The 12,906-nt window shown below is 41.5% G+C and overlaps 1 protein-coding gene across 1 annotated transcript in view; it reads right to left on the bottom strand.

Annotated features, from left to right (window-relative positions):
- The window catches only part of ENOSF1 (enolase superfamily member 1), a 46,936-nt gene extending 34,030 nt beyond the window's left edge, over positions 1-12,906 (bottom strand). Inside the window, exons 1-2 of the mRNA XM_072604339.1 lie at positions 12,717-12,906; positions 735-843 (exon numbers count right to left, since the gene is read on the bottom strand). Coding sequence (XP_072460440.1) covers positions 735-843; positions 12,717-12,800 — 193 coding nt within the window. The 5' untranslated portion in view covers positions 12,801-12,906. The remainder of the gene's footprint in view (positions 1-734; positions 844-12,716) is intronic.

Below are 12,906 nucleotides of genomic sequence, written 5' to 3'. Positions count from 1 at the left end.
TTAGAATTCTGTCTGAGGTTAACCCCATTTATTGCTCTGCTTTCAAGTCAGGTCACTTTGGAAACTGAATTTTCAATCTCAGGCTGTTAACAGACATACCAGATATGTCTGTGGTAAATGGCTCATTTCTTCCTAACAACTTGGTTTGTATGGAAAGGTAGGTGCTAGTATTATCCCTATTTGATAGCCGAGGAAACTAAGGCTGACAAGAGTTGTGACTTGCCCAGGGCCACGTAGCTGGCATGAGATAGGATTTGAACTCAGGTCTTCCTGACTCCAAGTCCAACACTCTATCCATTAGGCCACTTATATTAAAATGATAAACTTCATTGCTTAAGCTGAATTTTAAGCCAAGCAACAAGTTAATACTATGAAAGACACCCTCATTGGAAACAATGAGAAAATGGGTCCAAGAGGGTTACTTTTGAAACATCTTGTGGGTGGCTGAGGAGGAAAAGGGCCAATTTTCCTTAGAAATCCTCCCACCTGATCCAAGACAATCCCAAAGGATTATACTGTCCACCTCCTGAGAAAGAAATGATATTGATTGAATACAGACTGAAGCATACTATTTTTCACTTTCTTTCATTTGAGTCTTCTTGTATAAAAATGACTAATATGAAAATTATATCTAATAGCTTACTGTCTCAGGAAGAAGGGAGAGGAAGGGAAAGATACAAAACTGAAAGATGCCTAAATACTAACGTTCTATACCAGAAGAAAAGTCAACTTACCGACTTCAGTTCCTTTCCCCAAAGTAAAGGTGATTCCATGTCCCTTGAGTCCATCCTTTGCATCTGTCTCTATTATGACATAGGCCGCAGAATAATCCGGGTCAGTGTGCTGCATGACAACATTCCAATACCCCCCCAAATAAAAATGTTAGCAATCTTAAGTAAATGGAAGTCATAGGCAATATAAGTAAGAGTTAGCCCAATAATAGATTAATTTGAGTAAACTGGTGGTGATGCACGAAATTTCTCCATCAGTCTTCCCTCCAATTCCAGATGAACCTGGAATCACAGAGGTTGTGCCAGTGGAATGCTGCCTCTGTTAGGTCTCACACAGTGACCAAGGGTTTGAGTAAGGATCTGACCAGGACATATATTATCTGAAGACTAGCCCAATTCAACTAAGAGACGCTCATCACCACAGGGAGCCTGGTCACTAAGTGATGAAGTTGGTTTTTTTTTTGACTACAGCAACTCAAGAAAACATTTTAATAAGCATAGTTGGGGGATGTGCTTCTTCCAAGGAGATAGTAGCCACACTGATAAAATCAAGTGAGGGAATTTATTTTACATTGATCAATTCAGTTGTCAAATTACAAATATAATGGCACTCCAGTGGATTTTATATCCATGAACGTTTACTCATGTCAGATTGATGAATATCTATTTCCCTCTTCAGATCTTTGAGCACAGTACCCCACACAATTTCACATTGTACAAATCAAGTCTTCTGAAAACTCTGAAGGAAGATGGAAGCTGCTTTTATGCAGAAGCCCAGTTTATACAGGGGGTAGAAGTACCAGACGCGAAGGGAAATATGCAGAGAGCTGAAGCTTTAATGCAATGCAACTCCCCAAGGAGTGGTGCTTTGTTGTTTAGTCCTTTTCAATTATGCCTGACTCTTTTTGACCTTATTTGGGGTTTCACTGGCAGATACTGGAGGGATTTGCCATTTCCTTCTCCAGTTCATTTTAAAGATGGGGAAAGTGAGGCAAATAAGGTTAAGTCACTTGCCCAGAGTCACACAGCTAGTATGTGAGGCTGTATTTGAACTCAGGAAAATGAGTCTTCCTGATTGCGTTCCAGCAGTCTATCCACTGCACCACTTAAGCCGTACCAAGGACTGGTGCATTGATTACCAATGAGTAAAACCGAAAAGCATAGACTGGGTAATAAAGTGTGACCCAGGGACAATGGTGAAGGGGTGGTGGTAGAGAAGTTCTATGTTACTGTGTGTCTGTGTGTATACACACACACATATAGTCCCTGGCCTTAAGCAGGGGTTCTGAACTTTGAACTTGTTTTGTAAATATTTTGATACCTATTTCAATATAACTGGCTTCCTTTTTAGTCCTATGTATTTTATGGCATAGGGTCAATAGACCTCACCAGACCACTAAAGTGGTCTGTAAAACATAAAAAACTTAAGAACTCCTGCCTTAAGGAGATCACCATCTACAGAGAGAGTAAAGTGCACTTTGTTGTGCCCATATAGCGCACAACAATAGGTCCCTGCCTAAACTCTACTTAATGCCTCTTTTGGGGACCCTCCTGGCTTCAGTGATTATCAATAGTAATGGTAGCTCTTTCCCTCCCACCTGGATTAACTTATCTTTTGCTCATTAAAGAGGCAATTCCCTGTTTACTTCTTAAAGAGGCAATTCACTGAATGGGCATTATCTCACTCTAAGTGAGTACCTGAATAGGCCAAGGTCTTCCAGTGCATCCTGGGCCTTCCCCAGTCATCCTGAAGAACATCTGGTCATTAGACGCAGATGGCCCAGGAGGAAAAGTGAGGCTGGTGAAATTGCACAGTCCTCCCTCACTCAGAACAAAGTCAAGTGCAAGTCATGTCATCATTTCTCTGATGTCATGGTCCTCTTTGAAAATGAAAGATGAACGCAGACAGAGAGAAAGAAAGAGTAACCTCTAAAATGCTAAAAATAATACAAGCCACAGCATGTGAATGATGTAAGCACCATGCTACATTAGTACAAATATATATGTAACAGTTTCTCCCTCAAGATCTAATTTGTATAAAATCTATGTGTCCTATAATCAGTATCATTCTTCTGTATGTTTATTTTCTTTTCAAAAAAGATATCCTGATAGGGTGTGTCCCACCTGTTGCAGCAGCGTCTCCAAGCACTACATTTTGTATATGACACGGTACAAACTATATATCAAGCTCTAAAATGCTATCAAGCATTCACAATGAAATTCCCAAGAAATGCAAACGTCTTCTTCTGCAGTTCAAAAACCGTGAATGAAAAATTCATATTGCCTAGACTGTAGCAGTCTGTCACTAATAGCGTGACAATGGATGGGTGCTGCAGATAAGCCATAGACTGACCCCAAACTGAGCAGTGGAAGAAATGAGGCTGGATGGACCTTGGGAAGAGCTGGCCAACCTATGCTTCCAATTGTCTCAGATAATTCGATGCTACAAAACTGTGTTTCTCTAAAAGTCATAATTCTCCCGGTAATGCTGCTGTCTCTATAAGCTGCAGATCTTAGAACCGCATAATCCTGAATGAAGCAATATAATAAGTAACTCAAGGAGTATGAAAAGCTTAATTAGGTTGAATTAGGCTGCATTGTGCTTGCAAGAAGTGTAAGAGATATTATTGAAAAAGAAGTTCAAATCAAACCAAGTCTGAGCTTTAACCTTAAACCTACTACAATTTACTTTTTGTCCTTCGAGGTTTTCATTTTTGATTTATTGAAATATAGCTATGAAAAGACAGACTTTCAGAAGCACCACAGTGTTTTAAATGGAGCTACTTGAGACCAGAAAACCTAAATGACTTTCACTGAATGGCCAATAATAGCCCCAACCCAAACCTCTTTAGTTCATTGTTTCCAAGGCTCTTAGAACGAGAATAGTAACTTTTTCTGTTCAGGGTCCAAGGGTCTTCCCCCTCCCAGATTTATGTCTTTGACATGATAAATTAAGCCATCTTTTGTCTCAACTCTTAACCAGCCCATAGTCAATAAATGGGGGAGGCCTCAGACAAATTCAGACCTGGAAAAGACCTTAATTTAGAAAGGCAAGGTCACTCACTGCATCCTGGGCCACCACCCAGGACCATGACCTTGGTCTTGACACTATACTTAGATGATGCTGGAGGAGAGAGTGAGGCTGCCAACTTTGCACTGCTCTACCCACTCATATCCAATTCATGGGCAAGTCAAGACATCACCCTAGATATCACTGGAGAACAAACGATGAACAGTCAAGCAAAATGGTTATATTAATACACAGCAGCACTTTTTGAAGCAGCAAAGAAGGAAATAAAGTTGATGCTCATAATTGGGGAATGGTTAAATAAATTACAGTGCATGGATGTAATGGAGTACTTCTGTGCTATAAGAAAGAATGAATACAATGACTATAAAGAAGCATGGGGAGACTTACATGGACTGATACAAAATGAAGTAAGCAGAAGCAGAAAAACAATATGCAAAATGACCATACACATGGAAAAAAACCATGAAGACAGGATAGAACGGAATGCTACTAAAGGGCAAGGTCAGTCATTTTCAGTTGTTCCAGGCTAGCAAAGTAGAATCTTTTTTGCTGTTTTTGTTTATACCATGAAGTATAATGCCTCAAAATAATGTGATTAAGGAGGATCTTTCCCACCCATTGTTGGGCCTGTCTGCTGAGGGAAGCTAGATTAGGGGAGTTGTTTTATGAGTGTCCCAAGTATCTTTTGTTTTTTCTATTGAGGCATTGGGTCAGAGGGTCATGCCCTCTGGCTCTAAAAAGTATAAAAATACTCTGAGTGAGGTTTTACTTTGCGGCTTAATTTTTGGCAAAAGGTTTGTGTGCCAGATGAGAGACTCTGGGAAGCTGCTAAGCAGCCTCCCCCAACTCCCCCCCCCCCCCCCCACCTTTGAAAACTCAGATGTTGGTACTTCCCTCTCTGGTAAAGATGTATGTATGTTAAGAGTCAGGCAGTCTGGAAGCGTTATCTGTTGATTTTTTATTTCTCTGAAATTTTGGTTTTGATTTTCTGATACCTGTGCTTGATTAAAGTGATTGTTAATCCCTCAAAAGTTGCCTTTCCTTTTAGAAAAGCAGATCAAAGACCTGAGGCAGCAGCCCCCCCCCTCCTCCCCCCAGTGTATGTTGAGGTGCTTACTGTTACAGTTGTGTCCAACTCTTTGTGACCCTATTTGGAGTTTTCTTGGAGAGAGGTTTGCCATATCCTTCTCCAGCTCAGTTTACTGACAAAGAACTGAGGCAAACAAGTTTAAGTGAGTTGTACAGGGTCACACAGCTGTTAAGTGTCTGATTTGAACTCAGGAATCTTACTGACTTCCTAGAGTCTTCCTGACTCTAGGCCCAGTAGTCTATCCACTGGGTCACCTTAGCTTTCCAATTAAAGGACACAATGAATCTCAAAATTCAAAGAACAGGAAAATTCACACATTTTTACCCTTCTCTGCACCACAATTTAATAAAAAAAAAATAGATCTAATTTCACCAGTGTGCTTATCCCTTCCAATGATGTAATAGCAATCCCTTTTCCTCAGTATACCTGATAAACAAAAAATCATCCCCTTAGCCTATTCAAACTGGTCTTGGAAGATAACAGTAGGGTCCCCTTGAAGCTTCTGCAATGGCAGAACCTGCTAGGACTAGTTCATGGCTCAAATAGGCTTGGGCAATCCATGATCCCTTCTGTACCAGGGTGAGGCACTGGAGTAGGACTTTGAAATCAGATTAAATGAACAATGGGACAGCACTAATAGGGGAAAGGAGTCATAAAAAGACAACCTAGAGTGCAAGAGTATACTGGGAAGTGGAGATGGTACAATGTTTAGCTTTGGTGATGGTGGAAAGGAATGTGGACATGTACATGTACAATAGCTCCAAGTCTGGGAGGCAGAGAGAGAGAGATACTTCACTGCCTTAAGAGAGTCTTTTGTTCATGCTGTTTCCCTTTCCCTTTCATTCATACTGTGGACCAAAGGACCTTGGGGGATTAAGAAAAAATATGGAGATTAAGACCCAACCACTGGTGATTTGTTGAAGAAAAATCCTTAAAATGACTTCTGAAGAGTGAAGGTTGACAAGGAGGAAATTTTGAAGATTAAAGGGAAATTTCTAGTCCTAAATCTTAATATAGGCTTGGGACAGAAGTATTGCTCTTGATGAGCAGGAGGAAGTATATTTAAAGGAAGATTACATGCCTGTAGGTTCTGCTTAGCTGGCTTCTAAAAGCCCATGGTGTCTGGAGGGAATATTCTCCTACATAGAAAAGCTATACATAGCTAAGCCTTTGGGATGCTCCTCATGGAGAGAAAGCTGCTAAACATTTCCCCTAATTTGATAGCATAGCAATGTCTCTTAGTGACCATACGCTTGACAGAAACTGTATTGCCAACTACAACCAGTGTGAAAACATCACCGGCATGGTGGTCATGAGGTGCTCCTCCATGAATGTGTTCTGCCTATGTGTTCCTTATGTTTGCCTTGTATGTTCTCTGGGCATGGGCATGGTTTATGTTGGAATATTTTATTGCTATTTATTGAGTAATAAAAGTAAATTGACTGATAAGGACTTTGAGCTATGGCTTTTTAGTGGACACAGATATCAAGAGTACCTAGACTCAAATCCTGCTTGATGCAAGTCTGACTGGTCATTTCCCTACTCAACACAATGCAGTCCCTTCCTAGGATCAAATCATACACTGTTCTGCTTGGCATTTAAAGCCCTTTAGGAGGTAGCATGGCATATTAAGTAGAGTGCTGGACCTGTAGTCAGAAGACCAGGTGTCAAATTCCACCTCCTATACTGGTTGTGTGACCATGGGCAAGTCATTTAATCTAAGAATCAGGTGGACAGATGGTCTTTAAGGTCCCTTCGAGCTACAGATCTAAGATCCTATGATGCCTTTACAACCTGGCCCCATGCAGCCTTTTTACACATGACTGCCCTTTACAGATTTTACAATCCAGTCCCTAAGGCAAACTGGCCATCTTAGTATTCTTCATATACTGCAGTCTGTCTCCTATTTTTGTGCTTATGCATTGGTTGTTGGCATGTCTTACAGGTACTCCTTCTTCTTCACCTTAGAATCCTGCATCTCCTTCAAGACTCAGATGAAATAGCACCTTCCTCAAGGTTTTCCCAATTCTTACCCTCTCCTCCACCAGCCTCCTCCAGACATTCATTCAAGTTGCATCTAATTCATACATATTTATATATGCTCATTTTGTCTCTTGTATCCTCAGCACCAGAGTATCTGGCATAACAGCCACTTAATAAATGCTTGCTGATCAGTACTTTTTTGACCTTGGGCAAGCAAATCACTTTTCATGTACAAAATTAAGGTGTTGAATTAGATAGCCTCTAAGGTTCCTTCCAAAGTAGAAGAGCTGAAATAGCTGAGCTACACGTACATATGAGAAGTGAGGATCTCCTATCAACCACTCAGTCTTTATTAAGTACCCATTTACGAAGTACCTACACAACAGGCAAGGCACTGTGCTAGGCACCTAGAATTATAAAGAAGTAGACTTTACTTCCAAGCAGTTTACAAGATCGAGAAGCAATCAAAAATAATGCCAGTGTTCAACAAACTCAAAGACTCTAAATGCCAGGGTAAGGATTTCAACAAAAATTTCAAGGAAAACTGGAAAGCTGTGAGGTAGAAACTGGGTTTAGATCAATATCTCACACTGTATAATACAATAAGTTCCAAATTGATACATGGCTTAGATTTAAAAGGTAATGTCATAAATAAATTAGAGGAGTGGGAAAGGAGATATCATTTGTAACTACAGGTAGAAGAAGAATTCTTGACCAAATAAACGACAGATAGGATTACATGAGAGAAAATGGATAATTTTGATTACATAAAAATGGAGAAAAGTTTTGCAGATGCAAGTCAACGCCTTAAAATTAAAATTGACTTAGTTTTGCATCAAATTTTTCTGACAACAGTATCCTATAAGATATACTGGTATTCAAATATGTAAGAACAAGAACCATTCACTAAGAGACAAATGACTAAAGGATTTGAACAGGTTGTTCAACATATGAAAAGGCAAACTATCAACAACTATAAGAAAAAAATGCTTCAAAAACCAACAGTAAGATCGTACACATCAGATTGACAAAGATGACAAAAAGTAAAGTGATAATTATTAGATTTTATGGGAAGACACTAAGGATGTTGGTATCAAGGTGACTAAGTCATACCGGAATGCAAACTAGGACTACACCCTAAACGGCACTAAAAACGGTTCATTCCCTTTCACCTAGCCACATCACGACTAGGCATATGCCCTATAGAGATTTTTAAAAAGAGGAAAGTTATTCACGTGTAAAAAACCTTTTGGTTTTCCCAAAAATTAGAATTAAAAGAGTACCCATGATTGGGGACTATAAGAACACGTTATAGTATAAGAACATAATATTTAGTATGAAGTAGGAAGTAGTAGGAAGTATGTGGGCAAAGTCCAAGAAACTTCCTTCAAGTGATGGAATTACTAAATGTTAAGAGTCAAAAGGCCAACTAGACCAATTCCCACATTTTATAGATAAAGAAACTGAGGCCACACCCAAGATTACACAAATTTGTTGCAAATCTGACCCTAGAATCCAGAGTTTTTGACCATGGATCCAAGGCTATTTACACTGTATCCTATGAAATCCATTAATTAATTTTTAAAATTAAAATGTAAGCATTTTGGCTAAGAATTTGTAAGAATTGGGGGGCAGAGCCAAGATGGCAGAGTAGAAAGACACACATACGCTAGCTCCGAACCCACAGCCCATAAAATATCTGTAAAAAAGAACTCCCAACAAATTCTGGAGCAGCAGAAGCCACAGAACAACGGAGCAGACGAGATTTCTGTTCCAGAGAGCCCTTAAAACCTCTCGCAAAAGGTCCTTTGCGCTATGGCCCCGGAGCCAAGCCCAGCCCTGCCTTGGCCTCGTGGCACCGAGAGGAGCAGATCTGAGCAGGCTTCAGGGACAGAATCTCCAGCAGCTACACGGGTCCCTCCACCCACGGGCCCCAAAGGTTGGTGAGAAGGTCTTCTTGGTTTGCCGAGAGGGGACTGGGGTGCCCCCATAACTCAGGCCCCTTCGGGAGGCAGCAGCAGAGGCGGGAGCAGACTGGGGCTCCCCAAGCAGACAGGAGCCCTGATCCATTATTGAAGGTCTCTGCATAAACCCCCTGAGGGAACTGAGCCCATGAGGCGGCCCTGCCCCCACCTGAGCACCTGAACTTAATCTCACACTGAATAGCAACCCCGCCCCCACTGAAGCCCTGAGGCTGGGAAGCACCATTTGAATCTCAGACCTCAAGCGCTGGGTGGGCGGATCTGGAGGTGAAGTGGGTGTAAAGAGAATATTCAGAAGTCAAGTCATTGGCTGGGAAAATGCCCAGAAAAGGGAAAAAAAATAAGACTATAGAAGGTTACTTTCTTGGTGAACATGTATTTCCTCCCTTCCTTTCTGATGAGGAAGAACAATGCTTACCATCAGGCAAAGACACAGAAGTCAAGGCTTCTGTATCCCAGTCCACTCAATGGGCTCAGGCCCTGGAACAGCTCAAAAAGGATTTTGAAAATCAAGTTAGAGAGGTGGAGGAAAAACTGGAAAGAGAAATGAAAGACATCCAAGCAAAGCATGAAATACAAGTAAACACCCTGCTAAAGGAGACCCAAAAAAATGCTGAAGAAAATAACACCTTGAAAAATAGGCTAACTCAATTGGCAAAAGAGCTTCAAAAAGCCAATGAGGAGAAGAATGCTTTCAAAAGCAGAATTAGCCAAATGGAAAAGGAGATTCAAAAGCTCACTGAAGAAAACAGTTCTTTCAAAATTAGAATGGAACAGATGGAGGCTAATGACGTTATGAGAAACCAAGAAATTACAAAACAAAACCAAAAGAATGAAAAAATGGAAGATAATGTGAAATATCTCACTGGAAAAACAACTGACCTGGAAAATACACAATTTAAAAATTATGGGCCTACCTGAAAGCCATGATCAAAAAAAGAGCATAGACATCATCTTTCATGAAATTAGCAAGGAAAACTGCCCTGAGATTCTAGAACCAGAGAGCAAAATAAGTATTCAAGGAATCCACAGATCACTGCCTGAAAGAAATCCAAAAAGAGAAACTCTTAGGAACATTGTGGCCAAATTCCAGAGTTCCCTGGTCAAGGAGAAAATATTGAAAGCGGCTAGAAAGTATTGTGGAAATACAATGAGGATAACACAAGATCTAGCAGCTTCTACATTAAGCGATCAAAGGGCGTGGAATAGGATATTCCAGAAGTCAAAGGAACTAGGACTAAAACCAAGAATCACCTACCCAGCAAAACTGAGTGTAATACTTCAGGGGAAAAATTGGTCTTTCAATGAAATGGAGGACTTTCAAGCATTCTTGGTGAAAAGACCAGAGCTGAAAAGAAAATTTGACTTTCATTCACAAGAATGAGGAGAAGCATGAAAAGGTAAACAGCAAAGAAAAGTCATAAGGGACTTATAAAAGTTGAACTGTTTACATTCCTACATGGAAAGACAATATTTGTAACTTTTGAAACTATTCAGTATCTGGGTACTGGGTGGGATTACACACATGCACATGCACACGCACACGCACACGCACACACACATAGAGACAGAGTGCACAGAGTGAATTGAAGAGGATGGGATCATATCTTAAAAAAATGAAATCAAGCAGTGAGAGAGAAATATATTGGGAGGAAAAAGGGAGAAATGGAATGGGGCAAATTATCTCTCATAAAAGAGGCAAGCAAAAGACTTATTAGTGGAGGGATAAAGAGGGGAGGGGAGAGAAAAACATGAAGTTTACTCTCATCACATTCCACTAAAGGAAGAAATAAAATGCACACTCATTTTGGTATGAAAACCTATCTTGCAATATAGGAAAGAGGGGGATAAGGGGATAAGCAGGGTGGGGGGGATGATGGAAGGGAGGGCATGGGGAGGAGGGAGCAATTTGAGGTCGACACTCATGGGGATGGACAGGATCAAAAGAGAGAATAGAAGTAATGGGGGATAGGATAGGATGGAGGGAAATATAGTTAGTCTTAGACAACATGACCATTATGGAAGTCATTTGCAAAACTACACAGATTTGGCGCATATTGAATTGTTTGCCTTCCGAAGGGAAGGGGTGGGGAGGGAGGGAGGAAAAGAAGTTGGAACTCAAAGTTTTAGGAACAACTGTCGAGTACTGTTCTTGCCACTAGGAAATAAGAAATACAGGTAAAGGGGTATAGAAAGTTATTTGGCCCTACAGGACAAAAGAGAAGATGGAGACAAGGGCAGAGGGGGATGATAGAAGAGAGAGCAGATTGGTGATAGAGGCAATTAGAATGCTTGGTGTTTTGGGGTGGGGGGAAGGGACAAAATGGGAAAAAATTTGGAACCCAAAATTTTGTGAAAATGAATGTTAAAAGAGTAATAAACAAATAAATGAATGAATGAATGAATGAATAAATAAAAGAATTTGTAAGAATTACAGGAGAAAAATTATCTTTTAGCAACATTCTAATGAAAAAAGATATTAAAACATGGGGTTTTAAAGTTAAATTTTTTAAAAGGGGGGAGGGGAGCAAGGGAGTAAGGTTTGCCCTCTGGAGTAGGAATAAGAAAACTTAGGTTCTGCTCCTATTCATCTTACTAGTAACAATAATCTATCCTAACCTCCTTTTGCTTTGGTCACTTGAGAATAAGGCACTCATTTCCTTGCTGATACTAACCTCTTTTGTTGTACCCTAGAAAGTCATTCCCTCCCATCTGCTTAGGCATCTTTTCTCATCAGTAACATGCCTTCCATCTTCCATCTCTCCCAATCTACAAACTCATTTTCCACACCCTATAAATATTCTTGGGTCTACACTGTCCTTAAAAAACCCCCCCCCACCACCTTTGCCTCTATAGCCTATAATCCTGTGTGACCTTGGGTAAGTTCCATAAATCTCTCACGCTTTTCTCATCTGGAAGAAAGGGATTTGGACTAGGCCTTAGTGTCACAGAATATCAGAACTGGAAACAATCTTACGATTGATATAGTATTTTATGGTTTCTCTAAGCCTCAAGAACTATCTGAACCAACCAGTTAGGAAAAAAGGGCCCAAATCCTTTACTGCTCTCCCCAACAAACAACAACAAAAGCCAAGTGTATGTTTGAGATCTTAGACTAGGTGTGGGATCCTGGACAATCTTTGGGATTGTTTCCTCATCTTTAAAATGAAACTGAGCTAAAGGAACTCCCAAAGAGCAGCCCTTCACACTTCTTTTTTCTACTATTAAAAAATTAATTTTCTAATAAGGGTCTCTCCCCTTCCCACCCCCCCTCCCCCATCCCCCCCCTCGCCCTCCGCCTGTTTATGTTTCATTAACATTTTAAATAGAGACACTGTAGCCATGAAGGTAGAGAATTGACCAGAGTAAGGAAGCCCCTCTGATACATTGTGGCAGCTTGGCGAGACCCGGGCAACAACTCGAAGCTGCGGCTGTGGCTGAATTGTTGGTAGACGCAGGTTTCTTACTGGGAATTCCCTATGTCACTAAAGTTGGAGATACATTAAGATATGATAATAATTCGTTTTTTAAAGGAAGCTGGGGCGCATATTTTGGCTCAATACGAGGCAGAACTTGCTGACAGTCGTCCCAAGGGAAAGAGCCCAGCGCATACTTGAGGAGGAGAGGGTTTGCCCCCCCGGCTGACGCCTTGGTGGGGCAGGTAGGGTAGGGCAGGGATTGAGACTAGACCTGAAAAATACAGCGCCCGGAAGTTCTCGAAAGTTGGGCAACTGCAGCAGAGAAACTTGGCCGTAACCACCGTGCAGGAGGCCAGGGTCCGGCTGTCCGGGCTACGCGGCGCCCCAGCCGTGCCTCCCGGGGATTCGGACGGCCCTGAGCTCTGCCTCACAGACCGGCGGGGGTCAGGGCCAGGGTAGGTGGGCAGCTCCCGCTCTTACCATGGCATCGGACCCATGGCCTCCAAGAGAGGTTGGGAAACGCACATCGTGGACCGTGAGCCGGGTGATGCGGCCCCCCACCATCTGGCTCCCCTTATTCTCGGAGAAGCAGTACTTCAAGTCCCGGAGAGGGGGGGCGGAGAGGAGAGGTGTCCGGGACCTGTCCAGTTTATAAACCCGGGGAAGAGGA

Source organism: Notamacropus eugenii, chromosome 4 (assembly GCF_028372415.1).
Source record: "Notamacropus eugenii isolate mMacEug1 chromosome 4, mMacEug1.pri_v2, whole genome shotgun sequence".
NCBI lineage: Eukaryota > Metazoa > Chordata > Mammalia > Diprotodontia > Macropodidae > Notamacropus > Notamacropus eugenii.
This window is presented reverse-complemented; position numbering and strand designations above follow the sequence as displayed.